Consider the following 21,844-nt stretch of genomic DNA (forward strand, 5'->3'; position numbering starts at 1 on the left):
CACAATATGGCATGCCTATACAAATACTGTGTAAAAATTTCAAGCATCTGCGATAAACAGTTGCTGAGAAATCTTTGACAAAAGTTTGTTTGAAAATTTTTGCTAAAAATAAACAAAGTCGTCATTTAACAGGAAGTTGACGTCCGATTGGTACAAAAATATATCCCACAATATGGCATGCCTTAACAAACACTGTGTAAAAATTTCAAGCATCTGCGATAAATAGTTGCTGAGATAAATGCAACAGAAATTTTTGTTACGGACGGACAGACAGACAGAAGGACAGACGGACAGACAGAGAGACACACAAGGGTAAAACAGTATACCCCCTCTCCTTCGGAGCGGGGGTATAAAAATTCATATCAATTCACACAATTCATAAACACTCTCTGAGGTGCTGAGTGAATAAAGGGTTATCAAGATCTTTCTATGGTCGGAGAAATTTGAAGTTATTTAATATTGACCTTCTGACCTAAAATTCAACAGAGGTTATCATACTCCCAAACAAGCAATCAAATGGTTCTTAAGTTATCGATGGAACACATAGTCTACTGGTTGGTGTCTCGATTGGTTTGAATCTTGACCCCTGATCTTTTGACTTCAAGATCAAAAGGAGGTTACTTTTGCTTTAAAAGTAAAAGCATACCTAGTTAAATGTGTTTTGAATATATTGATCACACAACATTTGGTCTCGAGATGCAAAACATTATCCTGCTTTTTTTTAAATGGTAAAAACAAATTGACCATGAGTAAAATCACCTAAAACCTGTACATTTTAAACTGACCGTTTCCTGGTGGGGCTTGCTTTAGTGACCTCAATAATGTGGTGATTGCCTTTAGGACAGAGGCCATCTCAGCCAACCGAGGTCTGTGGAAGAAAAATTGTCATGTGCTAAAGCTGTACGGTACATGCAAAAATGATATCAATTTAGTGTTCAGACTTCCTCATGATAAGCATCTGCGGCCTCTAAACAGAAATTATCACTATCAAATCAATTTACGAGCCCAGTGAGGTATTCAATGTTGCCTTTTTACAACTTCTTTTTTCTCTCTCTCTCTCTTATGATCTCAGATCCCCGTACCTAGGAAGCGGACACTTTCCGCTGAGTCGTTCATCATCCACGTGTTTACGCACCACTTCCTGGCACCGCTGTAGAAGTGACATCACCGCCATCTTGGTTATTCCTCCCTCCTCACCTTTAGACTTGTTGATGAAAGAGAACTGGAGAAGGGTTTCAAAGCAGGTCTTGGCAAATTCTTCCCGTAGTTTTTTGCTGGAATCTGTGTCTAAATATGAAATTGTGTTTGGTCAATTCTAATAAAAAAAAATTATCATCTTACTTAGACCTTACCCTCTAAAATTCTCTGTGTCTAAATATGAAATTGTGTTTGGTCAATTTTAATAAAAAAATTACAAATTTATCATCTTACTTAGACCTTACCCTCTAAAATTCTCTACTTTCCCATTTTTGCATTGCCTCTGACTATTAACTTTAAATGTGCACTTTTCATGAAAAATATAATTCCCTGCTTTAAAAGAGGAATTGACAGTATCTCATTGACCTATACAGGAGTCGAAAGAAGTGTAGTGAATATTTTTTCTCCATTTAACATAAGTATTATTACCCGTGTTTAATTAGGACTTTACAGAATTTCACTGACCTATGAACGAGTCAGAAGATGTGGAGTGGATGGAGCCCCTGTTGAGGAGCTTCATGATCTGTTTGACAAAGTCGGCAGGGATCGTGGAGGAGTAGGACAGGATGTCATCTCTGATCATCTGAATAACCTGTTGTATGAACAAATATTAATATATCAAAGTACACTAAAAAGAATAAATATGTAAAGAATAAAAAGAACTATATATGATGTTAGCCAAATTTGGCCCCCATAATTCGCTAATTTTAAAATGATTCAGTTACATTAATTTGTTGTGTTATATCATAAAAGAGTTGACATACAATATGTTTTTCACCTATTTATTTGATTTATATGCACTCACTGGCAGTACATGACGTCAGAAGTGACGCTATTTTTATAATTCAATCAAAATCAGTCAAAAATGGACATTTTTCTTATCTTTTTTTGAATGGGAAATATAGAGCGACTCTTTGAACAAGAACGAACTTTTTGTCACTTATAAGTATTGGATAGATACATCTTTGGTGAAAATATTTTGTTTGTTCAAGCAGTCGCTCGATGTTTCCCTAAAGAAAAACTGTTTCAAAACTAGAGGTACTGTGAGCAAGCTCACAATTGATACCCCCCGCTAAGAAAAATCATAACTGATGTATTTTTTCTATTATAGAAAATATTGGATGAATCTATTTCATCGTCCATTTTCTATAAATAACAACTGCTCTATTTTTGAAAACTGTTAATGTCTTTAAATTCCATTTTAGTTCAAGTTAACTGTTAATGCAAGTATGTTAACAAACATGATTCGAATCAAACGAAATTCCACATGTCAAGCAGCCACTTAATATAAACATTTTGAATTATTGGTATACTGAGCCCGATTTTTTTTAAACAATGACCTTAAACTTCCTCAATTGACCTTTGGTCAAGGTCATCACATACTCTCAGGTTATAAGCATTCTAGATGTGAATTAAGAACTTCCAATATTTGTCCATTAAAAAGATATGGACTGGACACAAGTTTAATACTTTTTCTGCATGTGACCTTGACCTTGCCCAAATGACCTTGGGTCAAGGTCATGACAAACCCTTAGCTTATAAGCAATCTTTGTGTGAACTGAGAACTTCCAATGTTTCTCCATAAGAAAGATATGGACCAGACAAGAATTTTGCACTTTTTTCTGCCATTGACCTTGTCCAAATGACCTTGGGTCAAGGTCATGATACACCCTTAGGTCATGAGCAATCTTTGTGTGAAGTAAGAACTTCCAATGTTTCTCCATTAAAAAGATATGGACCGGACACGAATTTTGCAATTTTTTGTCAGTGACCTTGACCTTGCCCGAATGACCTTGGGTTAAGGTCATGACACACCCTAAGGTCATCAGCAATCTTTGTGTGAAATTAAAACTTCCAATGTTTCTCCATAAAAAAGATATGGACCGGACACGAATTTTGCACTTTTTCTGTTGGTGACCTTGACCTTGCCCGAATGACCTTGGTTCAAGGTCATGACACACCCTTAGGTCATAGGCATTCTTTGTGTGAAGTAAGAACTTCTAATGTTTCTCCATAAGAAAGATATGGACCGGACACGAATTTTGCACTTTTTCTGCCAGTGACCTTGACCTTGCCCGAATGACCTTGGTTCAAGGTCACGACACACCCTTAAGTCATAAGCAATCTTTGTGTGAAGTAAAAACTTCTAATGTTTCTCCATAAGAAAGATATGGACCGGACACGAATCGAACAGACAGACGGACAGACGGACGGACGGACGGACGGACGGACAAGGTGATTCCTATATACCCCCCCAAACTTCGTTTGCGGGGGTATAACAAGCAGTTTTATGCTAAAAATGAGAAAATGGCCGGAAAGGGTTAACTTTATTATGTCATATTTTTAAATTGTGGGCACTAAAATCAAAATGAAAATTATGAAAAAACTTCAAATGTATATTTGTACAAATAAAACAAAGAATTACAGTAAAATGACAATGTTCATTTTAGGGGGCCATTTTAGGCTCAAACCATATATAGTCCTTTACATGTAAACCATTATTTAAGTATATACCACAGGTGATTGAGGACAGGACCCCCCCCCCCCTTTTCTATCCCTACACCCCCCCCCCCCTATCCCCTACTACTATTTTAATAGAAGATGAGATAAGTAAAAAAGATACTGGGTTAACATTTGAGTCAGGAGTGTGCAAACCTTGCAGTCAATGGCTTCATCTCTCTGGAAATCCTCCATTGATAAGGTAGATGGAGAGGGTCTACAACAGAAGCAAAATACAGTTATAGATCATCTTCAACAGAATTGTCTGCAATAACAATGAAAAATTGGCTTACAGGTCATCTGAGAGACTACGATCGGAAAATGAAATCATGTTTATTTTATGCATTACATTCAATGAATGAATGAATGACTCTCAGTTGCAGACATTTTTCTCCAGCAAACCAGCAAAGATTATATGTTGAACAGACAAAAAAACAATAACCTTGTTTATACAGCACTCACATACTTGAGTTTAGTGAGAGCTTTTAAAGGTTTTGCAAAGACTCGCTGTTTTGAAGAACATTAAATTGAATGAGTAAGAGGTTGGGTGGGGATTTGGTTAGCCTCACACATCGTATAACCAAGAGATGGATCTCCAACCGAATATTGTTTGGTCTCTGACAGAACTTGGGCACAGTAAGAGTTACTAAATGAATCTGTGTTTTGATACGGAATATTGTTTGGTCTCTGACAGAACTTGGGCGCAGTAAGAGTTAGGCGATTGAAATTAAATTTTTAGTTTTACAGATCCGCCGACCCAATTTTTTCGATTTTCTAAAAAAATGGAAAAAAATCCGTATCTACGGAAATTTTTCCGGAATTTTCAAGTTTGACCGATCTTGGTTTTAAAATTACTTTATTTTATTTGAACTATTCAAAACATTTGACAAAGGGAGCTTTTAAAATCAAGTGTAAGCGTCTCTATAACATGGAGTATTTAAGATGGAGGTCAGCCATGCATAGTTTGGCTTCAAAGTTTTTATGAAAAGCAAAGAAAATGTTATCCTGAACAAGTTTAGTAAGGCTTGAAACAAACACAAAGTACACAGTGGATAGTGGACAAATTAAACTTAATATTTTAAGTTCAAGCAAATAATATGTAATTTTGATTAATAAAAGTTTGCCCACTGGTTTTTTTTTTTTCCCTTCTCCGACCCAAATTTTTTACAACAAAATCCGTAAAACTAAAAATTAAATTTCTCTCGCCTTACCAAATGAATCTGTGTTTTGATACGGAATACTGTTTGGTCTCTGACAGCTAGAACTTGGGTGCAGTAAGAGTTACCACATGAATCTGTGTTGAGACTTACTAACAGTACTTTTAATTAGCAAGAGTTACCAATCTTTGTTGAGACTCACTGTTTGGGAAACAAGAAGTCCTCCAAGGTCCTGGCCAGTTCCCCCCACATGTCTTGAAATGCTGCTCCTGAAATAAACCCTTGATTTTATAAGCTTCAAATTGCTTTGACTAAGAATCTACCGGGTAAAACAGTAAAACTCTCTTAGTACGAACACGAATATAGCTAATTCTTGGATATAGCGAAGATTTTTTAAGTCCCCGGTAAAAATTTTATGGTTTTAATGTTATTAACTGATATAGTGAATTGATTTGCATCCCGTGGAGGTTAATAATAACCAAATTAAACACTTTTATAATGAATTTCTTCATGAATTAAGAAAATCCATTGGTCCCTAGGACATAGCTATAACTGAGTTTTACTGTATATCTTTATCAATGTTTGGGGCTGACTTTGTGCAATGAATGAAATTGGATTTCATTTTCATATAAAGAGACCTAGGAACAACTGCCTTCCAAGTATTAATTTTGAAAACCAATAATTACAGTCTTTCTGAAAAAAAAAGTTCCATTAAAAAATTCAGTGAAGAGTTTAATTAAAATTGTATTCTAAGGCATCAATATTATAAGTTAAAGGGGAGGAGTCGCATTTTTGTATTTAAGATGACATTAATGTAATTCGCTTCAACTGAGGCCGCGAAAAAGCTTTCCTAAGAAAAAAAAACTAATAAAGTTAAAAAAATTTATAATCTTTTATGTCATTCAAGTACCTTGTAATTTAAATTACAAAGTTCACAATAAAAAATTCCGACATATCAACTGCAGCAAGTATTGCTTTAAATTTAGTCGATGACATTATTAAATGAATGATTGAACAAATGATGTAAATTCCTTATATTACACGAGTACTTATTTCCGCGATCAAATCGCGAAAATATAAAATCACAATCAGGGAATTTCCATCCTTATTTCTTATAGTTTTTAACTCTTGGAGAATAAAAGCGAGATTTAAAAATCCGCGAAAGGTGTCTCTCACGATTTTACGCACCAGATATTAATTCCTCGCAGTTAATTAGGAATCTACAGAAATACAGAGATGATTAGACTTACCTTGCTTTCTGGCTACAGGTAACCCCACCCCCAGGACAGTCAGAAGAGAGTTAATCACCAGCACCCAGGTAGATGGAGACGGACAGGTGTACTTGTAACTCAGGGGGAGGCGGAACGTCTGAAAAAAAAAAGAATGAAGGAAGGGTCAGAATTAGGAATATATTAACTTCAAATAGAGTAAACACTACAAAATCATAAAGATTACATTAATGATGAAGCATGAAGTCCAGCTTTCTGAAGGAACAGGGATTTTTAACTCATTTAGAACTATGCTAGCATGTGTAAACATATCTACAGTAAATGAACCTTTATTTGTGGCTAAGAAAATTTTGCGAGAATTTTTCTTGGCACAAACCAGCCCTTGTTGTATGGTTGTAATAACAAAGAGGTATATGTAAGGCTTACTCATGAAAATAAGTCATTGCGAACCAGTTTTTACCAGCATATGGCGAAATAATGGCATTGCGAATAAAGTTTGTCAACGGTAATTCAAGATCAGAAGAATGTTTAAAATGGATATAGTATTACATTTGTTTCTAATGGAGCATCAACTAATACTAATGAATGGAACATAAAGATTTGATATTATCTCCTCAACAACTGGCCCATGGGCCACATCGCTCATCTGAGCACCAATAGGCATAACAAATCAGGTTAATGGAGGAATAATAAAATATATGTGGACAATGTGGTATATTACATGTAGATCCTGTATAAATAAAAATCCATTCATCCCCCTAGATATTCTTGTGTTTATGATCAAGTCCTTTTTCAAAGAGGATGCTTTTATAGTCATATCACATGTTGAGTATTGCAGGTCTCAAAAAGATCCTTAACAATTGTTTATATATGGGATATAAACCTACATCACACTCTGAACCCCTTGTGAGGCCCAAAGTCTATACAATTTCAAAGAATCAGCAATATGTCAAAATGCTTGCATATAAGTTAAACCATATATATGATAACATTTCAGTATTTGTGAATAATTAAAATGTTTTTCTTTTGTGAAACTATATCCCCAATGTGGCTCCACCGTACTCCTCAATTTTTTGATTTTAATGAATTTGAATCCATACTATCTGAAGTTGCTTTCATTTAAGCTACAGCTTTTCTAGGCTTATGGTTTTATAAAGAAGATTTTAAGTTTTTTCTCTATATATTCCTAAGTAAGAATTTGTCCCCCCCCCCTTGTGACCCCATCCTACCCCCAGGGTAGAAAAAACTGATATCTACACTACCTGAGGATGCTTCCACATAAGTTTCAGCTCTCCTGGCTGACTGGTTTCTGAGAAGGTTTTAACAGACTGTACACTAAATATTCCTACGTAAAAAGTTTGGTTGAAATTGGCCCAGTGGTTCTGGAGAAGATGTTGAATGAAAAGTTTAGGGACAGACAGACGACAGACAAAATGTGATCAGAATTAAGCTCACTTGAGCTTTCAGCTCAGGTGAGCTAAATATAAGTTGTCCTTCCATTATTTTTAACTCAATTCTTCAACAACGGTCATAAAATATATTCAGATATTCAAGGTATGGAGCTGGTGATGAAACTGTCAACTAATGTACACATACCCAAACTCATGATATAGTGATCAAAAAGAAAAGAGAATTAATTTTGATCAATATACACTGTACAAATAATACGCAATCTGGTGTACGGCCACCCTTAATATCCATTATTACGAAATTATGAAATATTAGAGCAAAATCATGGAGAGAGAAAAATTGAGTTTTGTCAATCGGATGATGGCACGGCTTCCTAATTGATACATCTTTACGTAACTGTTCTCTCTAAGTCTCCTCGGAGACTAATTACCTGCAAAGAGGGGACAGACAGTAGTTTAATACAAGACTGCCTACCTGTACGACCTCGCTATACCTTGCTAAACTACAACACTTTGAGAGTCTACGATACAGAGGGCAGGAAATGACATGGGTACAGGTGTAAATATGGAGAACTTTTTTTCATAATCATTATATATATAACCACTGAAGTCCAGCAATAAAATTATGGACATGGCAGAAATAAAAAAGATTATCAAGGATTTTCACAATCTATATTAGTGAGAAACTTTGACCCCCATTTAGGTTCCTTACTAATTTCTGGAAACAAAACAATGAAGAATCTTCAAAGATATTTTAAGGCAGAGGTTTCACAATTTCTTCTTAACAGCCACAACTACAACGTACTATATTAAGTTGTCATCCAATCAGACACAAACTAAAGGTCGGAAGTTCAACAACTGCAGCTTACAGGTTTTTTTTCTTCTACAAGTTTATAAATATAAATTTGGTCATGTCATGCTGTTGAATTTACTGTGGAAACATTAGATTCGTGGTGGCTCAATTTTTGTGGAATTCTTGGGTACCTCTCATCCACAAATTAACATACTCCACGAATTTTATAAATATTAAAATTAATCAGGGTAAGTCACATTTCCTTTTGAAGGTATATGAGATTACACGAAATTATGTCCCAACGAACCTGTAAAATTTAATCAATCCACAAAAATTGGCCCCCACGAAATTTAATGATTTCACAGTATCTGGCTGATCCGTACCCAAGTAAGACACACTTACTGTTGTTTATAGCTTTATAACAGCATTCTCTTACGCAATTTTCTTGATCTTTACAAGTTACAAGGTTGTAAATTATGAATTGTAACCCCTTTTCTACTTCTACCAGTACATGTATAACAAAGGAGAATGTAAAATCTTATGATTCCCCGATTTATTTATATCTTTCAGTAGTTTGTCTTTGCCTTTGGCAATTGAATTGGGAAAAACAATCAAAGTTTTGGTCAATTGAAAAAAACTAGTATCATTGTATGGTATATAGATGTATTAGTACAATGTATTACATTTTTAAATTATTAATTTATTCAAAATCCATATTTTGTAGATTGTGTTATCAATTATTGATTTCATGTTCATTCATCTCCTCTACTCCTAAAAGTCATCAAAAATCTCTTTTCCTCTTTCTATTTTTCATTGACCAATTCAAGACGGAAAAGGTATTATATATATTAATTTTAATTTTTTAAATATTTGCAAGGGTAAAGGGCCAAAATTTTAGCCTTCAAATTTTTTGTATTGAAATCGCTATCTAGCTCAGTCCGATCTTCCTCCACATGCAATGTTTTCTCCCTCCATATACATGTACTGAATTTTTTTTTTTTTTGGGGGGGGGGGGGGGGGAGGGTCTGGAAAAAAGTCAATTTTTTTGTCTTATTTTATTTTGCATCAAGTAGCCTCCCTTGGCTTAATTGTCATTTGTTTCTACAGACAAAAATTGGCAGTGAAAGTTTACAAACAATCCAAGCTGAATGAATTAAGCCCTTTGACATACAGTCGAGTGGTTTCACTTTGGGGGAACGGTTCTATTATCTCCGCTAATCTGCTTTAAGACTCGGCAACATTGTGCAAGAATGAAAAAAAGATTTAACAAACAAAAAAGGGGGGATTATTTTTCCACAGTTCAATAACCTGAGAGATTATCTGATTCAGTGAGGCGTGGAAAACCAAACAACAACAACAACCAGCTCTCATAAGTTTAATTTTGAACATTATGATATATAAATGACAAGAAGTTTATTTATACTCAGTGTCAAACTTGTAAAAATACAAAATATCTTAGATACTGAGACAGGTGAAAGTTATGAAAAATATATATAATGTAATAATAGAAATCATCTCTTTTACCTGAAAGAACGTTTTTAGTAAGACGAAAACAAATAACTTTTAAAAAATTGAATATAATAACAGAGGTTTCAAAGAATGTATTTTTTTTAAGGCAATACAATATCTTACTACAAAAGCATTAAATTGATATAAATACACAACTGTCAACCAACTGCACAAATATTTTTTGGTCAAACCAATTAACACTGTATCAAAATCAATGCATTAAACCACTACTGGGTATAATCAAATATTGACTCATTTTCTAAATTCACAGATACTTGCACTGATTAAAAAACTGTACAACGTCTGTAAACAACGTTGTATTGCATACGTAACTTATCATTCCTGGGCTACGTTCAACTTAATAAAACTAATATATTTTGTGGAGGCACAGAATTATGCTACAACAGCATCTTATTATGTTACCCCCCCCCCCCACCCGAAAAAAAAGAAGTATTAACTAAAGGCATTTTCCTCATTCATTAATTAAAACAACACTAAAGGCAGATAGGGATGTGTTTGTGACGGCCATTTACATGTATACACTGACTGTAAAACTGATGGTGCAATGTGATCTGGTTAATGGTTTAGAGAGGTGGCTGCTCTCACACATGAATTCTTAACAAGTTATCACACTCATTAAAACTCATTGATGAATAAATAAGGTACTGGTAATTTTAATTTCTAAATTTTAAAAATACTGTAGATTCCTTATTTTACACGGGTGCTTAATTCCGCGATTCAGCTGTTTTGCATTAGATCGTGAGAGTATAAAATCGCGAACAACAAATCATTTTCATAATTCCAAATAATTTACATCCGTCAAAAAAATAAAAGTAAGATTTTAAAATCTGTGAGAACAGATGTGCTTCTCACGATTTTACACTGATATTAATTCCTCGCGTTTAATTTGGAATTTACAGTAACTTTCTTGCAAATAGATTAGTAAACTTTGTTTCTTAAGTTATATATGCAAACTTTTTACAATCTAAATAATTCAGAATATTGAATGGTAAATAATGCTAAAGTTAAAACCCTTATCATGCATATTCATCAAATAAAGTGAGATACCCGTACTTAAAGGAAATGCAATCGATTTTAAATACTTAATCAGATCTCAAACATTTGGTACATGTACGTCACTGCATGTTTATTGTCCCTTTCTCATTCATAAAAATCTTTGTCTTCTTTTTTGAAGATTTCATGTCTTTTTTACTCCGATTGTTTTCCTTTCTTTCACTCTCTGCTTTACACATCTGTCTCTTCATCTTTCTCCCTATATCATTTTATTCTCTAATCAACCCCTTTCTGTTAATCACCCGACTCCTTTCTTTCTCTCATCGAGTCTGCATGTCCCTCCTTGTGTCCGTTTTTTATCCTTTCTGTTCTATTCTGTTTTCATTCTTTGTCCATCTATCTCTCTGACCTTATATATTTTAGGATTCTGACACAACTCAACAGATGTCTAAGACGCCCAAGAAATGATGAGAAAATTAAGTCTGGGAAAGCCGCCCAATTCCCATCTGTTGTCTTATAAATAATCAGGCAAGGGGATTATGATGTAATACCCAGGATTCTTTGCCGATCATCTGATGTAATAAAAGGTGTATTAATTGGAATCAACACGTAACATCTACAGGTATAAGAAGTCGGCACAGAACATAATTACCAGCATTATTACGCCAGTCCATCTCTGTTAAATTACTTAGGTTGATGCGAGAGAACTGAGAGCATTTCTCTGGCACTGCAAAAAAATTGCAGAAATTATTAACCAAAAAGCTCTTTCTAATATATTCTGTAAGTGTTAGAATATTGTATCTCTATGTGTAAAAATTATGCCTCCCCCCAAAGACAGCATTGTGTATTGGTTTACACCGGGACACCAGATAAGCTTGCATCACACAGTTATCAGCCATTGTTAACCAGGCAGGGCTAGGGTTACATAAGATTGCAGCCCCCTCTTCCCCTGCTTTAAGGACACAGTGACATAAGATTATTCATATACACTTCCCAGGTCAGCTAGATAAAGTTGCATCACATTGCTAGTGTTCCTATTGTGGGTAGAATAAGACAAGCATTTTGTGTATTTGTAGTATAGTTCTTCTTTCCCTCCCCCTCCCTAAAAAACAACACATGAGAGAGAGAGAGAGAGAGAGAGAGAGAGAGAGAGAGAGAGAGAGAGAGAGAGAAATTACAAGCATTTTGTGTATTTGTAGTATAGTTCTTCTTTCCCTCCCCCTCCCTAAAAAACAACACATGAGAGAGAGAGAGAGAGAGAGAGAGAGAGAGAGAGAGAGAGAGAGAGAGAGAGAGAGAGAGAGAAATTACAAGCATTTTGTGTATTTGTAGTATAGTTCTTCTTTCCCTCCCCCTCCCTAAAAAACAACACATGAGAGAGAGAAAGAGAGAGAGAGAGAGAGAGAGAGAGAGAGAGAAATTACATCAGAAAGATACTTTTAATAAAACTAATAAAACAACATTATGTAGTCCCCACCACTGCATGAAGACATTTTTTTTAACCCCCCCCCCCCCATCCTTCTTTCATTACCACCCCCCTTCCCCCAACCTTTTATATATGCATATACATATTCCCAGGTCAGCTAGATAAAGTTGCATCACATTGCTAGTGTTCCTATTGTGGGTAGAATAAGACAAGCATTTTGTGTATTTGTAGTATAGTTCTTCTTTCCCTCCCCCTCCCTAAAAAACAACACATGAGAGAGAGAAAGAGAGAGAGAGAGAGAGAGAGAGAGAGAGAGAGAGAGAGAGAAAAATTACATCAGAAAGATACTTTTAATAAAACTAATAAAACAACATTATGTAGTCCCCACCACTGCATGAAGACATTTTTTTAACCCCCCCCCCATCCTTCTTTCATTACCACCCCCCTTCCCCCCAACCTTTTATATATGCATATACATATTCTGTTTAGAAAAAAAATGTTAAATTTAGAAGAAGTAAGAATTCAAGTCTCAGATGAATGAGGACATTTTGTGGAATGTCATGGTGTTGTAAATTCATTGTGACCATTGGCCCCCCTGTGTTATTGATACAGTTACATCACCCTCTATAAGGTGGTCTGTGTACACTGTTAAATCTCGGGGGAACTCTTGTTGTGTGTGTCTGGGAGTTGTCTGGCCTTGGTTCTTACGGTGTTCCTGTATAGCAGGACACAATGTCATATTAACTCAATCCCCCCCTCCCCCACCCATCTCCACCTCACAACACAAACAAAAAGAGTTGACAACCTAGCTATTGGAATTTTATTATACGAAATGCTAATTCATAATGCATTGTAAAAATAAGTGAAGAATGGAAAAATATTATGATCCATATAATATACATGTACAAATAATTTTTTTTTTAGGGGGGGGGAGGAAAATTCCACTACATCAAATTGTTTAATTCAACAAATCTATAATAAAAAAAACACTTTGGAAGAGTAAACCATATGTTTACACCTTTTCTCAGAAGATTTAATCAAATATATGAAATTAGGTTAATAAAGAAAAAATAGCAAGACATTAACACCTTCTTTCTTTCCGCAGGTAATTCACAAGTCACGGCAAGTTATAAACAAGTGTTGACAATGAGCTATTAAACAAACATGCCTTTAATTCTAATCCCTGTAGAATGCCAATATTTGTTAGAAATAAAAATAGACAGAGGGACAGGGGTCTCATTAACTACTATTGAAAAAAATGAATGAAATTAAATCCCCATGATGAACATGAATTCGAACCAGCTTTACAGAATTTTATGTACACTAACTAGTAAAAATACATTACACCCCCCCCCCCACACACACACACGGATGTAGGAAAAAACTGAATGAAAAAAAAGCTTTGTCATCAATGTCAATGTTCAGAATCTAAATTATCAGATTTATTTATAAGACGGATGTGTCAAGTTTATCAATAATGCATTAAATTAATTTATCTCTGAGAATTTTTTTGGAGAGAGAGAGAGAGAGAGAGAGAGAGAGAGAAAGAGAGATAGTCCAAAATATCTGACGTTTTCCTACCATTTAAAATATCAAAATCATTAAAAAGCCAGAAAAACGTCTTATATTTCGGAGAGAGAGAGAGAGAGAGAGAGAGAGAGAGAGAGAGAGAGAGAGAGAGAGAGAGAGAGAGAGAGAGAGGCTCTAAGGGATATGGTGTTTGTGTGAAAAATTTATTACTCTTTACTACAAATATATAGAATTTTTATATTAAAAAAAATTGATTACTATGGAAACGATATAAAATCATTAAAAAGTTCATTAACACACGAAGGAAAGAAAATATTTGATAAATATTTTCTTAAGTTCTTTGTCTCCGATTAACAGTGTAAACGGGTAGATGGCTAAAAATATGAGCATGGACAACGTACTAATTCAGCGCACGCCCTACATGCTTTATGCAGGTCGTGTACAGATTGAGTTCACTTCCTCGCTCTGCTCATCACACCCGGATGTGTCGCTATCAGGAAGCACGAACTTGCCGGGAGCGCACCTGTTGTGACGTAATCAATCTTCAGCGATCAATTTCTGTCAATATGATTATTATTCAGAAAAGAGACGATTTTACTCTGATCGAGTAGAAACACTAAGTACAGAGAATAGCATATACACTAATATATAATTATATTACTTACTAGGCCTCATAATAATAAAAGTTTCTAAGCTATATATATTGTATGGATGAAAAATGTCGACCTTTTTTCTCTCGATATAAATTCACTCATATTCTGTAAACAATGGCCCTAATCTCTTTATTCGTTGCAATGTTTTGTTCACTGACCCACAATTATTCGCCGTTTCGTAATACCAATGGTCAGTTAGCTAAGCTTTCGTCACGTGACTACGAATCAGGCTGCAAATAAATCTACCCAAGGGGGTTCAAGGGTCACGAGAGAGAAATCCCGATCGCTAATTGGTCAGTTGGCCGGAGCTGTGGCCAAGTGAGAAATAACTGGTCAAGTACATAGCATTGATAAGAAAAAGTAAGGAAGGTCGCGAGTGTGAGCGAGAGATTACGACTTGTTGCAGAAAGCGAGAGATAGAGAGAAAAGCACAGCTATACCAAGGGATGCCGTTTATACCTAGATAGGTATATTACCGCCACCCTCCACAACCAGTGAGATTTTTTGGATGCCGATTCTGTGAGCCCCCCCGTGCTGAATGCTCTCGGATTGCGGGGACTATTGGGTTGTGTTACTGGCGTAAGTATATATTGATACAATGGCCGATGTTTTTGTTTTGAACTCGGTGTGTTTGTTGTTACGTCCGCCCGATTGAGTAACCTACTGATCGATGTATTCTGTCTATAGTTTATTGAAAACAAAACCTACGATCGAGTAATTTTATTACTTTCTACTTCTTTCATCTTCACGCGGAAAAAATATATATGTTATTACTATTAAAAGACTTCGAACAAAATGCACACAAAATCACATTTTGATATATGTTAAATTTGTACATAGGTAAATTCCAGACCGGAATAAAATCCGTCGTGTTTTACACGTGTAACAGAAGATAGACATTTTAGAGGAAATCATTCGAGTGTACACTGTGATGTCATAATGAGTTAATTGGAATCAGTTGGCATGGTGACCTGGGCAATCTCAATGATTGTATATATTTCTATAGATTGTCTTAAGGTTTTAAATGTTTGAATAAAAAAATAACCCAACTTTCAATTTTGATGCTATTTATTCATTTTTTTTTTATGAATTATGGTCAATATTTTCAAATATTACTAATTAATTTTGTATCTTTAATCTTTTTCATTGCTCTTTTCTTTCTAGAATACATAATATTGCTTTTTTTGCATTAATACACAATTTAAAAATAAAAAGGTAAACAAAATATTGGAAATTTTCCATAAAAGAGACTCTGATTAACCCTTAATACACTAATCCCTTAATCCTAATTTTGACTTTTTAATTCGTGAATACTGCACAGTAATTAAATCCATGGACAGATTATATAGAAATCCGAACAATATCTCCCCACTCTTTATAATTTAAGTGGACTTCAAATTCAAAAGATAACAAAAAATTCGGTCAAGTTTATCATGATATACATGTACAGTCAATGTCTATTGACCATAACATGTGCCTATTTATAAATACATGTGCTTAATTAACAGCTTTTAAATTATTTTAATCAATGTGTTTGGTCATGGGTTAAATTGATGATTTTGCTTTTCATTAAAAAAAAAAACAAGTAAATTTCAAAAAAAAATTCTGCTGTCGGAATGTTTGTTACATTGCAAAACATGCTAGTATTTTACATTTGTTTGTGTTATTTTAAGGAAGTGTTCAAGACTCGCTTTCTCATTGAGAATTTAATATTATGACCCTTTGAAATTGACTTTATGTTTCTACCCATCAACTTTCACTGAAAACAATCTGTATCCAAAGGCCATCAAACACAGAATATGTCCATCCTTAGATGCCATTGTTGAGTAGAGAAAAAAACCTGTTAAATCCCTGTGGCTACCCAGGAATTTGTTTACAAGATCAGTGAAGCGTGACTATTGGCTCACTGGGTTCAATGTCAGAATAGCCCAGGGGGTCAAATTCAATAGATCCATTCCTATTTTTTCCCTTTTGATATTTGGACGTGATTAATTTCACTGGTGTCAAATTCCAATGCTAAATCTTTCATAGAGATGGATACTGGTCAGTTCCCTTATATTAAGAGGACTGTCGTATATGATTCATCCTTAAGCTCAAATATCCTTATGATTTTTTTAAATAAGAAAAATCTGTTCTGAAATTAAGCACTGAAAAGAAAAAATTTCATGGAATAATTTAATGCATCGTACATGTGTTGTTAAAAAAATTGACAAGTGTGTCTTTATCTAAATGCTCAAGACCAAGTTTTAAAAACTGCAGTGATGTCAGATTATCAATTAATGGCAATGTTATTTTTGTACTTGTAGAAAAAAAAGATAATGAACTTTTGGAGGAAAGAAGAATGAATCGTGGAAAAAAGAAAGTTCTTTGAGGAAAATCAAGTTTTAAAAGAAAGGTGAAACAACGAAAGAAAACTACATTTCGAAAAATTCTCTGTATGGAAGTGAGTGTAAACTTGAAAATATCACAACTGATTTAACAGGTGGCGAAACATCAGGCGGTGGGTCGAGTTGAAGCTTTTTAAAGCAATAATACCTACATTTCTCAAACTGGCTAGTCCCGGTAATGTGTTCAGCATGATGCAGGATCCATACTCCATGATGCATCGAGACGACCGCTTCTACAAGTATGGAGGCGGTCACTCGCGACAGATGACCACAGCGTCCTCTATCCAGGGGAATAGCTCTGCGTACTACAGCATGAGCATGCCGTATCAGGAGCCCTCCCATACACTCACACAGAGCGACCTCGCAGCCCTGTCCAATCAGGCCTCCTCGACAACCCCTTCCGATTTCTCGGCCCCGCGGGTTCCCTCTGGAGGAAATGGTCACTCCCCCTCATCTCTCATGCCCGGTCCATCTAATGTTGACCACACTTCATCCAGTGCCATGTCGTCCATTATGGACTTGAATTCTCCTATTCCCACCGGTGACCCGATCCCCAATGTTGCAGGCCATGATGCGTCGTCGCAGGATCTCGATTCATCTCATCTTTCATCTCCTTCTAGTACATCTAGTGGTCCCTCAACACCACTCGATCTAGCCAATCAGGGAGATAACAAGATTCCTCCGAAAAAGCGCCCACATTTGACCCCAGAAAATCAAAAAGATGGTGCGTACTGGGAAAAACGACAAAAAAATAACGAATCTGCCAAGCGTTCACGAGAAGCACGGCGTATGAAGGAGGAACAGATTGCTCTTCGAGTCGTATTTCTGGAACAGGAAAATCTCCAGCTTCGTACAGAGGTCTCGCTTCTAAAGAGCGAGATTGAAAAACTGAGATGCATGTTATATAACCCCTAGCAACAAGTTTCTCATATTCATGTTCTACATGTGTGTTTGACTAATGATGAAATAAATCCGGTGTTCTTGTACTTAGGAGAAGGTGGGCAAGTTCAGCTCGTGCAGACAATTGTGTTCAAAAGAATTTTTATTGTTTGGTTTTTTTTAATCTGTCTCGATCCGATGGACTTCTTGGATATGTTCTCAGGGATTGCAAGAGACGCTCAGGGAAGGCTCGCTTAGATTTACAAGTTGTATGGAGTTACACGGGTATTCACGATGGACTTAGATATTGATGTTTATAAACTGTCTTTTATGTGCATATTTTAGAAATATATATATATATATAACTGCAGTTTTGTTATCCACAGAGAGCAGAAAAGAGTATTTGGTCAAATTTATTCTGATATATTTCTCTAACCCAGGGGCAATTGTTATTGTGATTTATAAGATTTATTTTTTATCATTTTTCATCTTGCCCACCCTATTTTTCTTTAAACTCTAGCAAAATGCATGCAAAATTTGCAAAAAACCTTTATAAATGAATCCATTTGAAGAATTAAATGACTTCAAATTACTGGCACACATTGAAAAAAATAGTTTCTTCCAACTTATCCAGAAATTGTGAACTTGTGTTGGTAGTTATTTCTTTGTTCTAGTACATGATTAGAAGAGGTCATGTAAAAAAAAAACTATCGAAAACGTATTACATTAACTTTCTGATAATCAATAAAGTTACAGCTAAGGTTGGATTGTTGAAATAGGTTATTGAAAATGGGAAAGAAATGTTCTTCAAAAATATTTTTAGCAGGCAGGGATTTGATAGTTAGTGCAAGTCATTTAAGATGTAATATAAGTAATTTTTTTTTTTTTACCGTTATATGCTTCTGAGATCACCATGGACAGAGGTACATGATAGTTACATGGATCATTGTAGCCCCCCCCCCCCCCCTCCCCCCCACAGCATGATAAATAAATGTTACTCATTTAACATTTAACTGTACATTATACCAGAGTTATACATTGAGATACCGGTGGTCACCTTTCCTGTCTGTTTGTGTTTTGTCTGTGTACTTGAAACTGTTGGAACCATATTGTTGACCATGCATTTTGTTTGATTTTACGCCCCTGAAATAACGATATCAAGCACGTGACCCTGAACTACAATACCTTACCGTGCTAAAGCATGCTGGGTATAAACGCGCTTATATCTAAACCGATCTTGAATATTATTGTGATATTTTTACTATATTGGTCTTGGTATGTTGAGACTCGAAAATTTTATCAATTGAATTATATGTTTGTAAAAGAAACTATTGAATCCGTTGCATTTATTATGCTTGTTTTTATTGATCATGTAGGTGGAAAACGATGATAAATGTTTACATGTACGTGAAAGTATCATCTTTTGATGAAATTTCACCGGACCACTTCAGTCTGTTATTTATTAGTATAGGATTTTTTGGGCATTATTGATGTTCATCTAGTGTCTGAACACCCAGTGTGTGAATGAACCTCTTGTTCAGAGGAAAAAAGGGGTTCATATAATGATACTATAGACCACAATATGTTTTTATTACAAATGGATTTTTTTATGTTAAAATTGTTGACTTTCTTGGGACCATACAGTATTTAATTGAAATGAAAAACATACTACTTTGCGATTTTATTTCATAATAAAAAATATAGTGATGATATGGAAACATAGCGGTAATAGTGCACACCATTTTATGCAATGTACTTGAAGCAAAAGAAACAGGTCAGCAAAGTTAATGGTCCAAGTCTGCAGATTTTATGTGAATTTAGTCTAATTAAGTGTACATACTTGAATATATCATGCAATAAATTATTTGAAAGACATAGAAGATTGTGTACATATCAAGAAATCCAACCTTTGAAGATGTTATAATTCCTCAGCAGTTAACCTATTGTTGTGTATCTGTGCATATATATGTTTGTAACGTACTATCTGCAGTGAATGCACTCCATGGAATTTGTTTTAACAATGCTGGCAAAATCAGAGAGGTGTTCTCCATTAAATGAATAAAAATCCTGTATGTTCCTGCATTTAGCCTTCAGAAGTGATGATTTTTTTGATTGATGATCTTTTGAAAATGGAAACAGTCTATTTCTTGGAGAAGAACTGATTTCTCTATTTAATTATTTCTCTATTTAATTATTTCTCCATTTAATTACGACCTTTGATCTTCTCTAGATAATTAACTATGATCTCCGACCTAAAAAGATAATGCTTAATAAGTTTAAATATATTTTATTATATTTTGCTTTTTACTTTGGGATTGCTCTAGGCCTATAAGAAAATATGACTTGGAAAAAATCAAAGTCCACTACTAAACAAACACTGGTGTCATCTTTACTTTACATATTTTCTTGAAATCCTGAGAGGGAGCTCCTGTAATTCACATCATGTTTTGTAATTAAATTTTAAATAACCTAACAAACAGAAAACCTCAATGGGAAGTTATAAGGCACCAAGTGATAACTGGGACTGACGATACCCTCCAAGTGGGACAAAGGTTCTCCCTCTACTGCTGAAGCTGACAGTGCTTGTTCCATGACTTTTGATGGTCAAGCATGCCCCCCAAAAAAAGCCGTTTTATAGTTTGTCAGTGTTTGAGAGGGCGGGATTGTCATGGCAATTATCAGGCTATATTTACCTCCTTTAAGTAAAGAGATCTGTTATATAACACATAGAAAAATGTCAAATTTTGAAGCTTAAATATCTGTATTTTTTCTAACTAGATACTAATTTATGGCAATAGAATATCATTTAAAAGTTTAAATACATATCTGATGTTAACAGTAATTTAGAATACACAATCAAGGACTGGACAAACCGAGTTAGAAGAAGCATATGTGATGGCGAGGAGATGTACAGTTCTAAAGAAGCGTACGTCATAGCGAGGAGACTTACATTTCTGAAGAAGCATATGTCATGGCAAGAAGACATACAGTTCTAAAGAGGTGTATGTCATGGCAAGGAGACATAAAGTTCTGAAGAAAGGTATGTCATGGCAAGGAGACTTACAGTTTTCATACAGTTCTAAAGAAGCGTATGTCATGGCAAGGAAACATACAGTCCTGAAGAAGCGTACGTCACGGCGAGGAAACATACAGTCCTGAAGAAGCGTATGTCATGGCGAGGAAACATAGTTCTCTGTGAATCTCCAGACTACTGGGTCAATGAGGGGTGTGCTATTTACATTCAAGTTTTTTTCCTGTAACTGTTCAATGATTTTATTAACACATGACATGCAAGTCTATATAGGGACATGCTCCATCGTAGTACCTTCTGTTAACGCTCTCTCACTCACAGAATGGCTGCAGATCTAAGGAGCTGGTTCTTGCTTTTGCAGTTTTGTATTTCTATGTACCAGTAATTCCAATGAGTTCTTATATGATCTAGCTTTAAAGCCAATGTGAGCTCAATATGCATTAGTATAAGTGGATTACTGGGGTGTTCCAGCATTTATAGAAAAATCTCAAACCTATAATCTTATATGGTATATAGATAATGGCATGTTTATGGAAATTCTTGTCTTTACACTGATTGGAAAATGTTTGGATAGTGGAATTTGAAAAAAAAATCATTGTATAATAGGATGACTATATTTACATATTCAGTTTATGAAGTTAATTATCAAAATAGAGTATGTGCCACTAATCCTAAACAAATGACAACAAATGATAATGAACAAAATTCAGTAAATAAAAAAAGAAATCCAACAATTTATTTCTTTCACAACTCCTTCAGGATAACTAAACACAAGGTTCCTCAATCAGGTAAAAGGTCATAGTTCAATTCTTGGTTGTCACGGATACTCAATGTCCTGGGGGATATGTTGACATCGATAATTCAGCCAGCCAGGAAATATATCGACTGAAAAAGGGGCCAAAAATAGTTTGGCAGGAAGCCCTGGGGGCTACCATTCAAGGATCTAGTGGTCACTCTGTGTAACCACTGAGTACTTATTCCAAGTTACAGTATATACTAAATGAACGGATTAAATTCTGGGGAGGAAGTGAGCGTTGTTCAAACTGGATAAAATTAGACACTACGAACTCATTTGAAACCACACACTCCAGCTTGAATTTTAATCCTTAAGTTCAGTTGTTAATAAAATCC

General features: G+C 35.1%; 2 protein-coding genes across 5 annotated transcripts in view; one reads left to right on the top strand and one right to left on the bottom strand.

The window, feature by feature from the left end:
- Positions 1 to 21,844, bottom strand: part of LOC105332492 (protein MON2 homolog) — a 129,459-nt gene that overhangs the window by 2,242 nt on the left and 105,373 nt on the right. For all 3 annotated transcript variants that reach the window (XM_066082832.1, XM_066082830.1, XM_066082831.1), the window contains 6 exons: positions 6,104 to 6,221; positions 5,056 to 5,122; positions 3,853 to 3,913; positions 1,663 to 1,789; positions 1,083 to 1,287; positions 786 to 868 (listed from right to left, as the gene is read on the bottom strand). In XM_066082832.1, coding sequence (XP_065938904.1) covers positions 786 to 868; positions 1,083 to 1,287; positions 1,663 to 1,789; positions 3,853 to 3,913; positions 5,056 to 5,122; positions 6,104 to 6,221 — 661 coding nt within the window. The remainder of the gene's footprint in view (positions 1 to 785; positions 869 to 1,082; positions 1,288 to 1,662; positions 1,790 to 3,852; positions 3,914 to 5,055; positions 5,123 to 6,103; positions 6,222 to 21,844) is intronic.
- LOC105332491 (hepatic leukemia factor) lies at positions 14,708 to 19,764 on the top strand. Of its 2 annotated transcripts, none has more exons than XM_011435126.4 (2): positions 14,708 to 14,995; positions 16,723 to 19,764. In XM_011435126.4, exon 2 carries the CDS (start codon positions 16,993 to 16,995, stop codon positions 17,716 to 17,718), a length of 726 nt encoding a protein of 241 aa, XP_011433428.1. In that variant the 5' UTR covers positions 14,708 to 14,995; positions 16,723 to 16,992; the 3' UTR covers positions 17,719 to 19,764. The 2 variants fall into 2 exon arrangements, with proteins under 2 accessions (XP_011433428.1, XP_065938921.1); XM_066082849.1 differs by lacking the exon at positions 14,708 to 14,995 and adding an exon at positions 16,442 to 16,459.

The sequence above is a fragment of the Magallana gigas genome, chromosome 4, assembly GCF_963853765.1.
Source record: "Magallana gigas chromosome 4, xbMagGiga1.1, whole genome shotgun sequence".
In the NCBI taxonomy this organism is placed as follows: Eukaryota; Metazoa; Mollusca; class Bivalvia; order Ostreida; family Ostreidae; genus Magallana; species Magallana gigas.

Coding starts and splice junctions, on each gene's coding strand:
- LOC105332491 (XM_011435126.4), top strand. CDS start 16,993: ATGATGCAGGATCCATACTCCATGATGCATCGAGACGACCGCTTCTAC.